This window comes from Polyodon spathula, chromosome 5, assembly GCF_017654505.1.
Source record: "Polyodon spathula isolate WHYD16114869_AA chromosome 5, ASM1765450v1, whole genome shotgun sequence".
NCBI lineage: Eukaryota > Metazoa > Chordata > Actinopteri > Acipenseriformes > Polyodontidae > Polyodon > Polyodon spathula.
In genome coordinates, this window is record NC_054538.1 from 17,432,418 (window position 1) to 17,451,937 (window position 19,520).

Consider the following 19,520-nt stretch of genomic DNA (forward strand, 5'->3'; position numbering starts at 1 on the left):
CCTACAGATCTTCAAACACTTAATCATAACTTATAAGATATACAAGCTGATACGATATACAAGCTGATGGAAGAGTTTCAGTGTTTGTTCAACCCAATGTAATTATAAGCAGCAGGAAATCAAAGCATTTCAATATACAATTTGTTTTGATCTGCAAATAGGGTTTTATAAGTCTGTGTGAAGTGCCTTGAATATCTTGGTATGAAAGACGCTAAACAAATAAAGTAGTTATTATTATTATTAATAATAAGAAGAAGAAGAAGAAGAAGAAGAAGAAGAAGAAGAAGAAGAAGAAGAAGAAGAAGAAATTGAAGTCTATACAGGGTTAAATTGTTCCTATGTAATGACTGTGTTGTAGCTTACGCTCTAGTTGCAGTTAAGAATCATGGCTGACCTTGATTGAAATATTGTTAGAGGGGAAAGAGCGTGTTTGGGTTTTCTGAATTTGTTGTTTCCATTCTTCATGTTGTTTTAGTACATTGATTCTTAATTCAGGTTTTCAGTAGTGCAGACGCGGGCACAGCTGCATTATTTCTGAGACTTCCTGCCTTTTAACCTCGTCCTGTGATGAGAAGACGGGATTGGGGCCCTATAAATTTTAACATACGTTTAGGCCTGAGGGATTCAACAATGCTGTGAAGGATCAAGATGCTGCAGATAAGAAGTCTTGTTCTGCCCTTTATGGGACTCTGAATGCTGTTTTTTCAATCTGACCTAAATCTAAAAACCTACTTCAATATTATACATGCAGAGGTTGGCCAAAATATAAGAAATGCCTTCCACAACACTGCAAGTACAGTTTATGACCACCCCGGGCAGACCAGAGTCTGCAAGGCGCTCACATTCTTTCTAGGGGGATACATGACAACTGCTCCATAAAGTTCCTCAGGTAGCATCAGTAATTGCAGTACAATCAAGTGCCTGCTGTCAGCCCTCTATCAGAGTCTCAGATCTACTGTCTACTGATGTAAGAGTTTCTGTATATTGTAACCCCTGTATATTCACACTGTAATTATAAGCAGCAGGAAATCAAAGCATTTCAATATACAATTGGTTTTGTTCTGCAAATAGGTTAATCTATGTACATTCCATACCCCTGACCCACCCACTCCTTACCATAGATGCAGCTTCCTAATACATGTAACTTTTTTCAGCTGTGTGAACTTGCAGTTTATTTCCTCAGCTGTTCCGGGTTTTTGAGGAGGGTTGCAGAGCTTGATTTTGCTGGGAGCTGGGAGCTGGAAGCTTGGAGGTTGGGATCCTGAACTTTGTCTTGCTCACAGCACTGTGCTGTGTGGGAGGGGGAACAGCAGGAGACAAAGACTTCATTCAGGCCACACTGCTGGTTAAGAGACTTCAACAATTACTGTGGCAGGAGTTCTATTCAGTGGAAAATAGGTCTCTGCCGTAGCCAAATACACATATAAAAGCCAAAGGGGTATGTGCTGGAGGATGGTATGATACTCTAGGATTACAGTAATGTAATTATGACACTGTTATATTACACTGCAACTGTTAGACATTACCAAATAACAAAAACTATGATAATTGTGTACAATTTTTTCATCCTCATACTGAGTAACATTCCAAAACCACCAGTTATCCTTCTGTTAGCTGTTTGTTTTGTTATCTAATACTTTTAATAGCTGCTGTAAGGATAGCGGTTCTGTAATTAAAACTGAATCCTTGTACCTGACCAGTTTATCAAGGGCGTAATGCTGAGGAGTCATACAGTAAACATTAAAAGGCTTTCTGCAGCTGGAGGTAATTACTCTGGACACAAAAGGATACATAACCCTTTAACCCCCAGCCATGTGCAGAACAAAGCAACATAGCCAGAAAATGACATCCTTAAAGAGAAACACTTAACAAAGCGCTTTAATCAGTGTTTTCATGTGGGTTCTTCTCAGTGCTTCTATGACCTGTATAACGATAACGCACCATGTTTGACAGAATTAATTACAGTAGTATTTAAAGGACCAGTGTGCAGCTGGGGGAGGATGGGGGGGGGGAGGTGGGAGGGTTGTGTAATGTGATTCTTGATGCAAGGAGGTACACTTGAGGGAAGAGAAATACATAAAAGTCCAAAGGAAATGTGGTTTAATAATGCTGTACTTGGAATGATTCTGTGCTTCCCTGTCTTGGGGTATCCAGTGAAGGATTGGTAATAGATACTGGGACACATTTACTAAGCTTTTTTGTTAGAAAACTGCTAATGTTGAAACAGTATACTAGCTTTTTTATTTCACTCACTTTTTACCATAGCTAAAGTTTAGTAAATCTTGCCCATTGTTGTCTATTCCCTTGTACATACCAAAACTATTTCTGATAGACACAAATCAGGCATGAAGATTGAAATATAAACTTAATTTTATTAATAACACCGTGTAACAACTTTTTTTTTTTTTTTTTTTTGGTTCCTGGGTAGTAAGTGTTATTTCCTAATTGCTTATGCCTCAAAAGTATAGAAAATGGCTATTATTCCCCACAAACTTTGCTTTTGTGACCAGGACAGTGATATTTTGAAATGTACCTATTTTCCAGAACATTCCAGATAGATTCAGTGCTGAGTAAACTTGGAGTAACTTCTAGAACGTTCTAGAACTTTCCAGTAATATAAATAGTAGTATAAATACAGGGGCCTTAAGCCCACCAGTTCAGTTTAGTTCCAGCTGCCTAAGTGGATACATATCTGCATTTTTCTGAGATGGCATCAAGAGGCTGCAAGCATCCGGCAGACGCATTTTGCTATGTCTGTGGCCAATTTATCAAGACAAGAGTGAAAAAGTACTCCGTGGAAGCATCTGCTAAGATGTGTGAGGCCTACGAGGCATATTTCGGCATGCCTGTCGGGGATCAAGACAAACCCTGGGCACCTCATTTCACCTGCGAGAACTGCAAAAAAACTCTGGAAGGTAAGATGGACAATTGTTGCTCGGAACTTTATGTTATAAAATTTGTAAAAAAATTTAAAATTGTAAAAGTTTTTAATTTTAAAATGTTTTACAATTTTCAATGTTATTGAAAAAATATATCATATATGAAAAATGTTGCGAGAATCTCTTACACATTAGTCATGGGTGAAATAAATGTATTTTTGTAGGATGGTACAGAGGGGAAAAGAGAGCCATGAAGTTCGCTATTCCAAGAATTTGGCGGGAACCCACTGACCACTCAAGCAACTGCTACTTCTGCATGGTGGACCCTTCCAAATGTCGGACTGGCAAGAATGCACCTGCTATCACGTATCCGGACCTTCCTTCATCCATCGCCCCGGTGCCACACTGCCATGAGCTCCCCGTACCCACTCCTCCGGAGAGAGAGCAGCCATCTTTAGAAGAGAGCAGCAAGTCAGAGAGCTAGGAAGACGTTGTAGATCCAGATGACAATTTCAGAGGTGGAGCTGAGGAGAGAAACCCATACTACCCCAACCAAAAAGACCTCAACGACTTGATTAGAGATCTTGGTCTCACCAAGTCCAATGCCGAGCTTTTGACGTCTAGGCTCAAGCAGTGGAACTTGTTGGATGAAAGTGTGCAAGTTGCAGATCAGAGGAAGCGTCACCAACCTTTTTCCAGCTTCTTCACCCGTCAAGATGGGCTCTGCTTCTGCCACAATGTGACCAGTCTGTTCGAGGCAATCGGAATCGCCTGTAACCAGAATGAGTGGCGCCTCTTCATTGACAGCTCATCCAGGAGCCTCAAAGCCGTGCTGCTCCATAATGGTAACAAGTACTCGTCTCTTCCCCTGGCTCACTCGGTGCACCTCAAAGAGGATTACAACAGCATGAAGACCTTGCTGGACGCCTTGAAGTATGATGAGTATGGCTGGGAGGTCATAGGAGACTTCAAAATGGTGGCATTCCTGATGGGTCTCCAAGGCGGTTTTACCAAGTTTCCCTGCTGTCTTTGCCTTTGGGACAGCAGGGACACCAAGGCACACTACCACAGGCGGGACTTGCCACAGCGGACCAAATTCTCTGTGGGGAGGAACAACGTCAAGTGGGAGCCACTGGTGGACCCCCGGAAGGTGCTGATGCCACCACTGCACATCAAATTGGGCCTTATGAAACAATTTGTCAGAGCTCTAGATAAGGAGTCGGCAGCCTTCAAGTACCTTCAAGACTTCTTCCCTAAGCTGTCTGAGGCAAAGGTCAAAGCCGGTGTCTTCGTCGGACCACAGATAAAGAAGATCCTGGAGTGCAATGAATTCCCCAAGAAGCTCACTAGTAAGGAGAAAGCGGCTTGGAACAGCTTTGTCGCAGTGGTTCAGGGCTTCCTGGGCAATCACAAGGTCGAAAACTATGTGGAGCTGGTTGAGACTGTGGTGAAGAACTACGGCACAATGGGCTGTAGGATGTCCCTCAAAGTGATGCTCATCTTGATAAATTCAAGGAGAACATGGGAGCGTACTCGGAGGTGCAAGGCGAGCACTTCCACCAGGATATACTGGACTTTGAATGCCGCTACCAAGGACAGTATAACGAGAACATGATGGGAGACTACATTTGGGGGCTGATTCGTGAAAGTGATTTACAGTATAATCGTAAATCTCGAAAAACTACTCACTTCTAAATCTTTTGTAGTCATTTTTGAATTACTTTAGTATAAATACATGTTAATTTGGATTCATATGTTGTTTTTTTCTGACTTTATATGAATGAAAAGACACAAATTCACCAGTTTTCTCATTGGAAATAGGTAAATTTCAAAATATCACTGTCCTGGTCACAAAAGCAAAGTTTGTGGGGAATAATAACCATTTTCTATACTTTTGAGGCATAAGCAATTAGGAAATAACACTTACTACCCAGGAACAAAAATTGTGTTACATAGTGTAATCTAAGAGGATGTAGTTAAGATTTATTGCTGATGAAAGTGACAAATGCTTAAAATAGGTGTATGCAGACTCTTTTTATACCTTTTAGTAGAATTGTAGTATAATTATGTATGTCTGTTTACTTTTGGCTGATTTTATACTGAAAAAGCTTGTGGTTCCTCTGTGTTTGTAGTGCAAATAATTACATTAAAAAAAGCAAAGTTTGTTTGCTAATGTGCTTCCAGAAACCATAGGATGGACTGCTTCCCAACCTCTATTTGAGAGGGAAACTGAAGCCTTGCTTCATACTTTAAAAGATTTGGCTGCCAAGTCTAGTTTATGAGGCCACTAAGTGCACCACTTTGTTGGTGTTTTGTGACCCTGTATATTCACACGGCACTCCAACCGCAGGGAACTCTGTTTACCTAGGCCCGATACAATTCTGAAGTAGAAGCTGCTTTTGATTTTGAGACCAATGTCAGACTCACACTTGCGTTCGTAAGGCTGGGTAACAACCTGGTACAGCCCCTAGTGTTTCAAAGCGTTTCCTCTGTTCTTTAACTCCTATATTCTAAAGAAGAAAAAATCATGTTCATGTTATAAAACGAGAACCAAAACACCCTGAGAGTGCTGAAGAGATCTTGGATTATATTGCTTAGTTGTTTGGTTCTAGTTTTGTAAAGTTAGCAGGTGTTTGACTGCTTTAAAAAAAAATACTGGATTAAATGCATCAAAAGTTTAGCCCCCTTTGTCATTGAATTTTACAAATGTCTTTTTGTATTTTATAGTGATTCAGAGCCCAACACCAATCGTTTTCTACAGTGAAGTGTATGCTGTTTTTTCTTTAAAAGAATAAATAACTCATGAGGTTAATTTGGGCGCTCCTATAATAGATGCACCTTAGGTCTTTCTTACTAGTTAATAATAATAATAATAATAATAATAATAATAATAATAATAATAATAATAATGTTGTTGTTGTTAAGTCAGGTGTTTTCCTAAATGACTGACTTTCTTTTCCCTCTGACATTATTTCCCCCTGATGATTTTTTTTTTTTTTTTTTTTTACAAATAATAATCTGATAACAACCATTGTGGTATTAACATTTTTGTAGTACTGTAAAATTTTTTTATTATATATTTTTGCCGGCAAATTTAAAGATAAATAATTATTTTCCTATTTATTTATAATAATAATATGTTTCTATCAGATTGAACCTTCAAGGCCTTGAGCATTCCATAAGAGGGTCTTTTCAGAGGGGCGAGGTGGGCTTGTTTACGTTGAGATTTAAGTAACGACCAAAGATAAATACAAGGGTTCCCATGCAAATACAGCACCACAAAAGACATGGTTTTTTCTTCATCTGTTTTTTTGAAGGAAAAAGGTGCTGAATTAGAAACATCTAATGAAGAGTCCATATAAAGTTCATAGCTTTAGCTAAGCAAATTTAGTATACCACAATACACACATTTATATGGGCTACATTGCTACTCTTTTCTCCCTATTGCAAAGCCTAAAGTGCATGTATTGTACTGTATAACTGTTGAGGCTCATTAAAGTCATTTATAACATTACATCCTGAATTTAAGATTTTACAATGAAGTTTGCTGTTGCTGTCGTTGATGGAAAGGCTGCCTCATGCAAATGAGAGCTTCCCACGTCGGATAAATTCTGCGTCTGTTTAGGAGCACAGAGGAGGCAATGAGAACAATATGAACTTTATAATCTGCAAATTTTCTTTCTCGGAATTGAGTGTTGCATTCAACCTAAAATGAGCATCACATTGGAATGGAAGCAGCAGTCTGGCATGGTCTGTGCCACCCACAGTGAACTGGATGGGTTTGGATAGCCAGAAGAGGGGCATTCAGAAAAGGGAATCTGCGGCCCAAACTGTAGGAGATACTCAAAAAATCTTGTGCAGCGAATTAATGCACCTAAAATACAAATCATTGATTTCATATTCTGTGGACGTAACTTTTGAAGAGAATGTTAATGGAAGTTTGTATTTGACATTACTAATCACAAATCAACCAATCACAGTGAGGTGTTTGCAAAAATTCCAGTACATCTTGTCCTGTGTACAGATGTCAACCTGTGCCGTGTGTAGAACACCACACTTCAATTCACAATTTAGTCCGCTGTTGTGACCCAACGGTTTTTATAGAAGGTCCAAAACAATGCTGTTCTTATTTGTTTTAGTTCATCCTGCCCTTGTTAGCCAGGAGCTAATCCTCGACTGCAGTGAAAAGCTTTTGTGCTTCTTTGTAACTCCGGCAGTGGTTTTGTGTCACGAACTTTACACTGAAAATAACTGAAATGATTAGAGCAGCCTCTGTTTGGAGCAGACTGAGTCTTGGCAGTTTTAATCAGTTTAAACTCTTATGGAAATGTGGTGCTTAAACATGAATGTGTGCATGGCGTTCTAGGTTAAACGGACTGCAAGGAGGATTAATTTATAAAAATAGGATTTTCCTGTACATCAGACCTGCACACAATTATATAAACTGCGTGCATAATAGAATGTTGTCTGCCCAAATATTTGTTAATTCCACCCACCCGTGCACCCACCCACCCACCTCACCCCCCTACATCCCCAGTAAACGGTTTTACAATTTTGACATGTCGGAAAGGCACAACAGATACAAGACTATACTGGCTATTCTTCTCCTTAATCCCAGACTGGGAGATTTTAAGGTGCAGAGTCATCGCTTTCAAAACTTCATCAAGTTCACAGCTTTGAATGTTTTTTAAAGGTTTTTGAATGCAAGCACTAAATCTTCAGTGTTAGTTTTGCTTACCCTTCCTCACAGAAAAAAACACCCTTGCGAATACCAGTGATTTGTAGAAGTGAAACAACAATTTTTCCCATTGCTTGTTTGCATAGCAGCATATTGATTGTAGAAGTTGCTAATAGGAACTGTTAAAATTAAGAAAAGAAAATGCATGCGGTTAAATTGAACTCATTTATGTTGGCTGACAACTTTCAGATTTAAACTGAGTTTCATTGTGTTTTCTGGTTTATGGTCCTATATTACTTATCCTTTATAAATCTATAATAGTTTATTATATGGCCAACCAGCTTCTACAAGAGTTCACCCTTCTGGTTCATAATTTAAAAAAACAAAACAAAAAAAGACCAAACATTGCTGTAGTCCCATCACATGGGGTATCTAATTTGACCAAAAAATAAATAAAATAATTCTGAGTCTGCTGTAATTTCTTCCAAAGCATTTATTTTCTGAGATTTTTTTTTCTGAGTAGCTGAAGAGGCTCTGGTAAATTATTTGGCTAATAAAGAAACTTTAGTTCCTTAAAGAACAGTGGGGGGATTCGGTCAGCACATTAACAATTTCATTTGCTGCCAGATTTGAGCTTTTCTTGTAAACCACATTCTGAGATTGAAACTCTCTGCAACAGAGGCTACTGGTAAAATTCAGAATTCAGGCAGATAGTATAATCCAATCCAGAAAAATCCTAAAACACTTTTTTTTTTTTTTTTTTATGTGTGGGATCATCTATTAAAGAGAAATGTGTGGCAGTTATTTTTAGCAGGTTTTTTTTGCATAATCCCTAAGCATAAATCGCATGTGCAACTGATGTGTTTTTTTTTGGGGGGGGGGGGGGGGAGGGGGGGATGTTATTTTCAAATGTCATCTAACTAGGTTGTAGGTTAAACGTATAGGATAAATATGTTCTGTGGGCTAAGTTACGTACTGTTAAGTGTTTGTAACTCTGCTTTCATAATTCTTGCGTTTGAATCACAAGCAGTGCTACCGTTTAAATATTCTTAGTAGGAACAAACCTGTTATTTTAAATATAAAAATACATTAAAAGGACTCAGTTAGAGATGTTGGTTTTCTCAAAGTCCTCTTATTTTAGGAATAGACTTCATAATATCATAGTATCTGATAACACTATGTAACACAATTTTTGTTCCTAGGTAGTAAATGTTATTTCCTAATTGCTTATGCCTCAAAAGTATAGAAAATGACTATTATTCCCCACAAACTTTGCTTTTGTGACCAGGACAGAGATATTTCAAAATGTCACTATTGCCAATGGGAAAACGGGCAAATGTGTGTCTTTTCGTTCACATAAAGTCAGAAAAAAACAACATATGAATCCAAATTAACATGTATTTATACTAAAGTAATACAAAAATGACTACAAAAGATTTATACTGTATTTTGATTTTGAAATATCACTGTCCTGGTCACAAGAGCAAAGTTTGTGGGGACTAATAGCCATTTTCTATACTTTTGAGGCATAAGCAATTAGGAAATAACACTTACTACCCAGGAAACAAAAAAAAAAAAAAAAAAAAAAAATTGTTACACAGTGTAATCACCGGGAGAATGTCACGGCCTCCCTGCTCATTTGAAATGTAATTCTGCTTGTTCTTTCTCTGTAAAAGGCAACATCTGATCAAAATCTTTCCTCTCTCTCTTTAGGTATAAACAAGCCTGTGAAGTATAGTTGTGAAGCCCATAATAATAAGGGAGTCTCTACATCCAATGAAGCTCACATTAATGTTAAAGGTTAGTGTGAAACAGCGTCTCTCTTGATGTGATCCACATAATAACTTGTGTTTGTTAGTGATAGATCTATAAAAATGTATAATAAGAGCATGTCATTAAATGCAGAGGCTCCTTCCCCTCCGGCTGAGCTGTACATTACTAACCGATCAGCTCACAGCACATCTCTGATGTGGATTCCTGGACATGATGGTTTCTCTCCTCTCAGAGTCTGCCAGATTTCTGTGAGTAAATGTGTTTGCATTAATAATTAAAAGAAGATATCTATCTTTTGCCTCCAGCTCGGTTTAATAACGTTCTTATCCTTTTTCTTCTTATAGAAAATATTTTAGCTAAGTAGATCCACTGGATCCAGCATCTCAAATGTCCTGCCTCTGTTTGCAGGGATTATATTGACACCTCTGCTGTGTTTCATGGAAGAATGCCAATGGCATCTTTAATATCCACAGAGTGGACAGGACAGTTCCTGCTCCAGCATAGCATAGCACCCCTTTGCTAACACCATGCTGGAATTGTTTGAGCTCCGGTTTGGAGCAATCAGTGACTCCCTAGTTAGCCTCTGTCGTCATTAATTTTCTGTGAAGGTCGCCCATCCAAGTATTAATAATGCCCAACCCTGCTAAGCTACTGAGATAGGACAATATGAGCTTTGTATTTCACTTAAATAGGCAGTAGGCTCTTCTGCTTTGCACAGCTCTATTAAACAGTTCTGATGTCATTTGAAATTATTACATGGAAGAGAAAAAGTTTTCAGTCAAAGCATCTTGATTTGTGTATTAACTTGCAAATTCGATTATTGTTCTTGGTGGTGTTTTTCCAGTTGTATTTTAGATTTTATTATGGCTTAGCATATTGACCAGCAAGCAGAAAGTGAGAGAAACACAACAATTTAACAGTATAAATCTAGCAAAACCACTTGGTTACAGCAAGGAGTAGTTCAGTTATTGTTCTCTTGCTATTTAAACCGTAACAATGGACACTATATAATAATTACAGTTTAAAATTCCAACTAAAATAATAAAAAGAGTTACAAGGATTTAAACCCTGTCAATGCTATTCATGTTCTAGGTAATACAGACTGCGATGGACAAAGCCAACAATGCTAATTCCCTTAGACGTTTCAACGTCACAGTGCCACCTTATCAAAATGAGATCACTCTGCTAAAAGCTATGACATCATACAACATAAGCATATCCTGTATGAATGAAATTGGATGGTCTGGGCCCAGCTACTGGATACAAACTAATACCACTGAAGGAGGTAGGAGTGCTGATCTACTTACTGATGGGTACAGCATGTATTGATAGGGGCAGATGAAAAAGAGAATGATTGGGGTATCTTTTACCTTTTTCTTTGGGCTACTTTGGTAGAATTTCCTGTGGTTATAAATGGTTTGTTTAACTGATATGGCTCTGGATAGAACATTCCTAGAACCAAAAAGGAAATAACACATTGTGTTTAGAGCATGCCTCTTCAGGGTGTGGTGGCCCAATTTCCTTCTTATTCCTAAGGGGCTCGACCTTTTAGTTTCTGTTGTACATGACTGATCATGTTTCTGTAGGTGAAATTTGAACACATGCCTGGTATATTTTGATTTGCTCATTTTTGGAGAATGTTTACCATCATATTACCGCTAAATACTGCAGGTTATTATTCAGAGGTTGCATTTACACAGACTTCGGCATGATTTACCCAGAAAACCTTAATAAAATGCAAATACAGCAATACATTTCCATAAAGGGAACTTTTTGTTTTCCAGATGATAAAGACACTTTGAGAGATGCGCTTTATCCTCACCACGCAACTTTTCACTGATTGCCTAGATCAAGTTCAATCATGGTTATATCGTAAAAGCCTATATCATTAAGACCATTTTCGGTTCATATTTGCTGTTCTAATGACAGCCCTAAACCACAATGGTGATGCCGTTTTTATGCCATTGGCCATACCCTTCTTGGCACCACTTTTAAAGTCTGTCGCCAAATCCTTGCTACTTATTGTAGTACTTTAACTCCATTGTCATTACATATCAGATATTATCAAAAGGGCGTGTGTGTGTGAGAAGATTTTTATTTTTTTTTAAATGACGAATTTCTTGTCATTTCAAATTCTGGAAACAAAATTCCAAATAGAGCTAATTTCCTAATATTGTTTCGTATATACAGTATATATACTGTAACATGCTATAACTCTGTTTTACTCTTTTATAGTCCCTTCTGCAGCCCCAGGGAGTGTTTCAGTTGCTCTTAACGGGTCCAGTCTGGTAGTGAAATGGGAGAGCCCCGCAGAGGAGCAGATGAATGGCATTCTGAGTGAATATGAAGTGCTCATCAGTGAGGAGGGACGTGACCACCCTGTAAGTACTGTACCAAATCTCCAGATTCTTGACTTATATTAATGCCTAACTCTCCTTTTATAATGAATACCAGGTATCCATTGAGGTGGCGGGTGATGGTGATATGCATATATTCACCATTACGATTGTTGGGAAAGGGTTTGCTCACTGTACCTGCCCTATTGTTCACCATTCGTACATCAATATGGGGAGTGATCACCAAGGATACTAATGTAGCCCTTGTATCAATAAAGCTTATTGGAATTGTGTGTGTTTGAGTGTGTTTATACATGAATGTGCCTTCTATTATGAAACACTGTATTTACTGTCTAGTACGCTTCACCTCTGAGTCATTTCGGCTCAAATGGACTAATGAGGATTCTTCAATCTGTTAAGACATTTAGTTATTTTTTTTATTGCAATATGTCAAGGTCAACCACTACATGGGATAAAATGAGGTCAAAGATCATCCAAATGGGCATTTTACACCCTTGCTCAAGATGTGGGGGATGTAAAAGTGGTGGTGGTGGTGTTTGTTTGTTTTTTTGGTAGGCTATTCCTCTGGGCATTTCTATCTTGTGACTGCTATCTTTCTATATGGCTATCTGCAGTGCTGCAAGTGTGGAAATTAGAATTGCTGACTCCCGTGTTCCCCACATGCAGTGTCATAGTTGAACTTCCTCCTTCGTTTATTTGAACAAGTGTGACCAGTGATTGCTTCTGTAAGCACTATGTACATTCTGGGAACAAATGTCTCCAGTTGTTTGCTTTTGGAGTCAGCAGTCTTTGTATAGGATATTAGCTACTGTTTCAGCTATATGATTGACCAATATTTGCTAGTATGCCATTCTCAATACTGCTTAGTAGCGGCTAACATTTTAGCCGCTGCATTTTACAGTTAGGGTCTGTATATTGCTGTGTATATGCAAGGCTGTGGCAGAGCAGACGCTCTGCATGTGTGCATGCAAGTGTGTTTTGTGGCTGACAGCCATCTTGGCTCCGGCATAGAGGTACAGCATGGGACCAAGATGGCCACTTTTGCACAGCCATCCCTGTAAATTGGATTCCCAGGGCAGGGATGTTAATAAGAAAGAAGAAATAAAGAGCTTTTACTGAAAGCCTAATTAGACATGCTTGGGCTTGTGTTATCCACACACAGCGTCTATTGTAAAAACTTGGAATGGATCATAGTGATCTGCAATAGGGTTTTTTTTTTGTCCGTTAGACTGTGCCAGTGCTTGTGCAATGTTCAGGGAAGAACAATCTCGACCAGCGCATGAATGAGGTGTACCACTGGTAATGCCATTGGTAACAGCTGGTAACTCTCTTCTTTGGCAGCTGAGGTTTCTGTATTACTATGTTACTGTATTTCACCTGGACCATCAAGCAGAATGTATCCCATTCAGTATGCAGTCCCCATTCAATTTCATGTTAGTTACATTTTTGGTAAGACAAGAGCAGAAGCATTCCTTTTTTAATAAATCGGCTTATAAATTATTTGAAAATAGTAATTTGAAATACTATTTGATTATAAAAATGAAATAAGATCAATCATTGATTTTTCAAGGATACAGGACCCTGTCTAGTTTTAATATTGAACTTTATAATACCACACACCCTCGCTATAACAAACCTATTTGGGTCCAAGACTTTTGTTCGTTATATCGAGGGGTTCGTTATAGCGAAAGCACAGTCAAAATGAACGATAAACTGTTGGAGTAAGTTAATGAGATGATCTTGTAAATAAAAGTAGAGTTACATGTAGCCTACCTGCCTACATATATCCAGTATTCTGCCTTTGCTTCATCCAATCTGTTAAATAATTAAAACACAGTACAAAAAGCAAAAATCCTGAATTGAAGCTAAACTTTTATTCAAAATCAATCTGACATGAATCATTTCAAAGTGCACCAAATCTTAATCCAACATGCAAGAATCCCAAACTGAGCTTTTATTCCAAATCAACCCGACATGAAAAGTTCAGATGTTGTTTTTGTTGTTGCTTTGCCACATGGTTGCTGAACAAGCCAAAAAACAATGCTTTTTGACAACCTATATATATTCACGACAGAGATATGCCTGCGTTACTCCTTTTTCAAACGATCAATATAGTTTACAGCTTTGTTGCAACATGAAATAATTTTCAGCTGGGAGGCAGTTACACAGCATGCCCTTTTTATTAAGACAAAAGAGCTGACTTCACTGCGGAGGTGGCGTCCCGTGTGCACAGACCGGGATGTTGACAGCGTGCGTTTATTATCTTTTTTTTTTGTTTTTTGTATTTGGTGTCCAGGTTCGTTATAGTGAAGGCCATTATTGCAAGGGTGTACTGTAATACAAGGTACCAGTCCTTGTAAAAGTTTACCATAGTAAAAGCATAGCAAACCATGATAAATGCACAGTGTAACTATGGGAAATACATAGTAAAATGGCAAAAATACCAGGGTAAACTTTTATAAGGGAGTGTCCAAACTAGTGCTGTTTTTCAAATTCTGATGTGGACTGTCTAGTTTATCCACTACTTCAAAACACTCAAAAATATGAGGTAAAAATAAGTCAAGTTGACACGTTTGGTTAGTCTTGTCATCAGTATAGTAGTACGTCTCCCGCTAGAGTGTGTCGATAGCTTGCAGTTGTAGGGTTTAAAGAAACAAATAAACACAGTATGTTGAACTTATGTCAAATTATTATGATTACTAAACTTCATAATGTTGTATTGATACATTTTCACAGTTGGGAGTACAAAAGTTGGGAGTATCCAAAAACTGCCTTGTGCTCAGATTAGCAGTTTTTATACAGCTTTTGTTCTAGGGATTATGGATGCCATTTCATGTTGCGCACTTGTTTTTGTCTGTCACAAAAAGCCTGGTGGGATTTACACTTTGGTTTGTGTTTGTTTCACTAGAATGGCAGCCTTTATGTTCAGGTCATTTCAGAGGCCAGCTGTGAAGTGGGCCCTTAATTGAAATGTTATCCTGCAGGTCTACTGTACTGACTAAATGTAATTCTGTGTGTTTTTGCCTGTCTTTATTATTACATTTTTATTATTATTATTTGTTTATTTAGAAGACACCTTTACCAAAGGCAGCTTACAGAGACTAGGGTGTGTGAGCTATGCATCAGCTGCAGAGTCACTTACAACAACATCTCACCCTAAAGACGAAGCACAAGTAGGTTAAGTAACTTGCTCAGGGTCACACAATTAGTCAGCAGCTGGCGGAATATGTGTTGATCTAAAACAAGTGAATTATGCAGAGATGTCATGCACAACAGTAAAGGCCCGATATTTTCATTTTTCATATGCCAAAGGCTTGGGCTACCCCCTCAGGCAATGACTGTGATAGAGGAGAATGTTGTCCGGTTTCCTCCTGAAGTGGTACATTTCCTTTTGCGGAAGCTGACCCCATCATGACAATTTTTAGACAAACTCAGCTGACTCATATGCGATGGAATGGGAAAAAAAAACAACAAAAAAACAATGGGCCTGATGAACACAGCACCACTCCTAATCCTTAACCTTATCAATTGTTAAATGCACCTGTGACTAACATGCTTTGGAATAACAAAATATCTGGGGGGATATGAATATAGTGATTAGCTCCTTTTTGTAGGTCACTTAGAAGAACTTGGCTGTAAAATTTTTTGCATTGCCCTATAGAACTAACAGATTTTTCTTTATAAAGTCAAATGAAACATGCTGAATAATGTTTCATTAACATATTGAAATACATACTGCTTTGTAGTTTTCCATATACTTAACAAAAATCTAACAATTAAAAAATGAAATGCTGTACTATTATTATGGATTCCGGTAGACTTTTGCATTGTTCTTTAGATGTTGAATAAAATATCTAAATTTATATATATACACACACATACTAGATGATGAAAAACTATTGGCCATAGTTCTATAGCTGTACGATTGACAGCAAATTTTGAAGCAAGTTTTCAGGGAATTTAGTAACTGCACCTTCGTGTGTCTGCACCGTTTGTTGTTTTATGCTAGTGGTATGCCATTGCGATTGTTTTATTCCTTGATTTAAAACAGGGCCCAATATTAAGGAGGGGGGTGGTTAAATTGGTACTTCTGTTAAAATTGTGCTCAGTGATGACGCTTAGCTTTTCAGCATTTCCATGTAGGAATGTGTTTTTTATAACTATGTCATAGTATAGGATGTCTCATATCGGTGTAACAGGTGCCAGTCTTTTACAGCACTCTTCAGAAAGACTACTTAGAGGGCTTGCTCAATACTACATCCCTTTCTTTCTTTCTTTCCTTCCTGTCTGTCTCCAAATCACTTTTTATCTCTTGGTCAGACACTGATGACCAGGTGGTGTTACACAACGGTTAGTTCTGTATCACATGCTCTCCCTTATTGCACACAGGCTTGGTGCTGACATTTTTACCTTCCTCTTTCTGCCTTAATGTTTTTTCAAATGACTAAAACAAACAAAATATTTCAACTATGCTTTTAGCTTTTGACATTAAATAAAAAAAATAAAAAATGTTTTGCCTAAGTTAAATGCTGGGATGTCTATAGCAACATGCAGGTATGTTATGGGGATCTAAAGAGCAGCTGACAATGGCAAGGTTGTGTTAGGGTTTTCATAGCCATGCAAAGAAGACGCCATTTGAATTAATTTAATGGCTGTAGCAGATGGTTTAGAATATTATATATAGTATTTGTTTCTTGAATTTGGCAATCAAAATTAAGTTTCTCCTGTTGAAACCTTAAAATAGACACCTTATCTATTTTGCAGACTCTAGAGAATGCTGATTTTCCTGTTTTTGGTTTTCTTTTTTCTTTTAGCTGATCTTCAAGGAACTTGAGAACATAGCTCGAATCCCCTTACACAAGTTACAAGCTTCTAACGTAACCTACAGAGTTCAAGTGGCAGCCGTCACCAAAGCTGGAAGAGGTCTTCTGAGTAAAGCAGTAGGGGTGTTTGTACCTGGAACTGGTATGTTCATCACACACAATCTATTAAAGTGCTAATCGAGTGCCGTGCCTGGTTCATTAATAAATAGCAGCTCTGAAAAGAACACCGAGAGGCAAATAGAAGTGGGAGGCCATTGATGATGATGATGATGATGATACCATGTTCCTCTGCTAAATTATCACTTTTTTTCCAAATCGCAATATAGCTGTTGTGTGTGTGTGTGTGTGTGGGGCAAAGTGGTGTTCAGTACGTACACAGATACGGTCACGAGTCCAAAGCGAGTGCTGTAGTGCTCGTGGTGCAATACAGTTTTAATCCGTGAACAATGGTGCAGTGCTGTCTGGCTTTGTGCTGGCCTTAAGCAACCGCTCCCGATCATGTTAGCCGTCTAATAAATAAAAAGCAGTACAATTAGACAATACAAACAAACAAAACACTCATGGTTATTTTATACTCGTCCTTCAGCGGTTCTCTTAACCATAAACAAAGGAACAGGTCACCTAGCCATGTCCCCTATTTGTACCTTCAGTCACGCCCCTTGGTTAGCCAGTGCAGCCGCTTCTCCTCCAATCCGCTGTTGCTACATCTTTTCCACTCTGGGCGATGACTTAATGTATCACAGCTGTGCCTCCTTTCTAGATGGCCGACTTCCACCTAACCCTGGGAATTAATTTTCAGTCCAGGGCACTCTGTTCCCTTTACACAGCACCCTCACAGGTCGGCAGAGATATTTATCACCAAGAATCATTCTGTCTCTGTCAGAGTTTGTCATAATAACGTTTATACTATAAATATAATAGATACTATTTTGTTAGTTTAGGGTTTCCCAAGGTCTCTCCTGGTAAAGGCACAACCATGTGGTGTGCAAGGTGAGCCATACAGCCAGGAGACACGATGGAGAGAAATGTTGAAATTAGTTTTTTGAGTTATTGTCTTTTTCCATGACACTTTTTAATAGATTATTGAAGTTGTCTTGATTGTGGCCTCATTACTCTTTTTGTTTTATTAGATGGTGATGATGTATTCCATAAAGTTCAAGTAAAATAACAGTTCTATCAAAAAAACCTAAAAGTGCTCTTTTTAAAAAAAAAAAAAGAATTCAAATACTTTAGATGCAATCTGCTATGCAAATCGTAGAACATGTATGCAAGCTGTTAATAACATGCCATATTCGTTTTATCAATCGTTTACAATTCAGGTATAACATTTGCTCCATCCTCTACCCCTGTGACCCGAAGCCCGGATTCTTTCTATATCGTCATGGGGACCTTGTGCTTCGTCATTGTAATGACACTCCTCGTGTGTATATTTGTGACCGTCAGGAAAAGAATAATGGAGACCCGGTTTGGGTAAGTTCAGCTGCCTTTTTTTTTTGCTGAGCATTGACACCAAATATAACCAAGCACATCACATGGATATCCTTTAACCCTTTACCCCCTTAGAGACCACTGGAAACTGTAAAACAACAGCACTGTGATAGAGTAGTGGAACTCTGCACAGAAACCTGCATTTACAAGGTTTATGCCTGTCCTGCGCCTCAGCTTCCCTGCATGAGAATGCTAAGATTGTAAGGCAAGCTTAGGACTCTGAATGGGTAGGCAATGAATAGGTAGGCTTAGGCAGGGAGATTAAAGGGAAGCCTCTGCCTTGTCAAGGAAGAGGTGAGAAGGAGCTCCTAAATGTTGGCTGTTCGTAATCCGTGAACTGCTAACTGTTGTTTGTCAACCTGATTTTGTTATTATTTCTTTGCCTGTCAATTGAGGCTAATTTTCTTTGTGGTTTATACTGTTTTTTTTTTTTGTTTTTTTTTATTTAAACTTTATTTAGACATGTGCTCCCAAGTTCTGTTTGCTACTGTTTTACTATCATCAAGTGTACCCCTCAACAGCGTCCTCTCACAAGCACACAACTCATGTTGTTGGGAATTCCCTCTTCCAGCTTCTGAAGTAGTGTAATACAGGTCTCTAAAGACAGACCGTTTCCTCAATAGGGGTTGTTATTGCCAAGTGGATGAGTGTAACTAAGTGTTAAAGTAACTGCTGCAGTTTAGACGTGCTGTTAATAATGCCAAGGCTTTTCCTATAATTACAGTGAAGCACCTGCAGCCACAATGATCTCATCTAAGCGTAAAGTTTATTTAGCTGAACTTTATTTATTTATTTTCTTCTGGAACCAGTTAGTTCCAGCTTGGCAAACTGCGTAACAACAATATTCATGATTAGTGATAAAGTTACCTTATGAAGAGTTCTGGTAATCTTACTATGCCAGGAAATTAAAACACAACACCAGATAACAGATTTATCTGTGTGTAAGTTTAATTTGGAACTGATCCTAAGACATGGCTTTTTTAACATTAGGCTGCATAGTATATATGTTTAGTTGTCTTGCTGTTATGTTTTTTTTTTTTGTGTGTGTTTTTTTTTTACACATTATTTGTCAATGGTTTTATGTGACTATCTCTTTATCTTGACAGGTATGCTTTCAGTGTGGGTGAGGAAATGCTACCTGCTGTACAGTACAGAGCCAATAACACCTTCAACAGGAAACCGATTGAAGTTACATGTATGTGTGTGTTTATAGTTCGTACATACATGTTCAATTTCTGATGAAGCTGTATTTCTTTGGAGATTACACATGTAGTGGATGTAGGTCATAGTGACCTGCTTTTTTCGTGGTACTGAATTCTACAATGTGCTGTCATTATTACTTTTACAGGATACAGATTTTATTTGCATACATTTTATAAGCCAAATGGGCATTATATTTAGTTTAGTTAGAATGTTTAGTCATTAGTAAGATATAGTTAGTAGAAAGATTTTTTTTCTCTTTGATATACAAACCTGATATTTAGCTAGTCGTTTAATAGTTTTTTTTTAATTCTTTTTTTCC

The 19,520-nt window shown here is 38.1% G+C and overlaps 1 protein-coding gene across 1 annotated transcript in view; it reads left to right on the forward strand.

Moving 5' to 3' along the window:
- The window catches only part of mertka (c-mer proto-oncogene tyrosine kinase a), a 32,206-nt gene that overhangs the window by 8,440 nt on the left and 4,246 nt on the right, over positions 1-19,520 (forward strand). Inside the window, exons 5-11 of the mRNA XM_041249917.1 lie at positions 9,271-9,357; positions 9,463-9,578; positions 10,423-10,615; positions 11,566-11,711; positions 16,502-16,652; positions 17,830-17,980; positions 19,105-19,193. Of these exons, the coding sequence (XP_041105851.1) occupies positions 9,271-9,357; positions 9,463-9,578; positions 10,423-10,615; positions 11,566-11,711; positions 16,502-16,652; positions 17,830-17,980; positions 19,105-19,193 (933 nt within the window). The remainder of the gene's footprint in view (positions 1-9,270; positions 9,358-9,462; positions 9,579-10,422; positions 10,616-11,565; positions 11,712-16,501; positions 16,653-17,829; positions 17,981-19,104; positions 19,194-19,520) is intronic.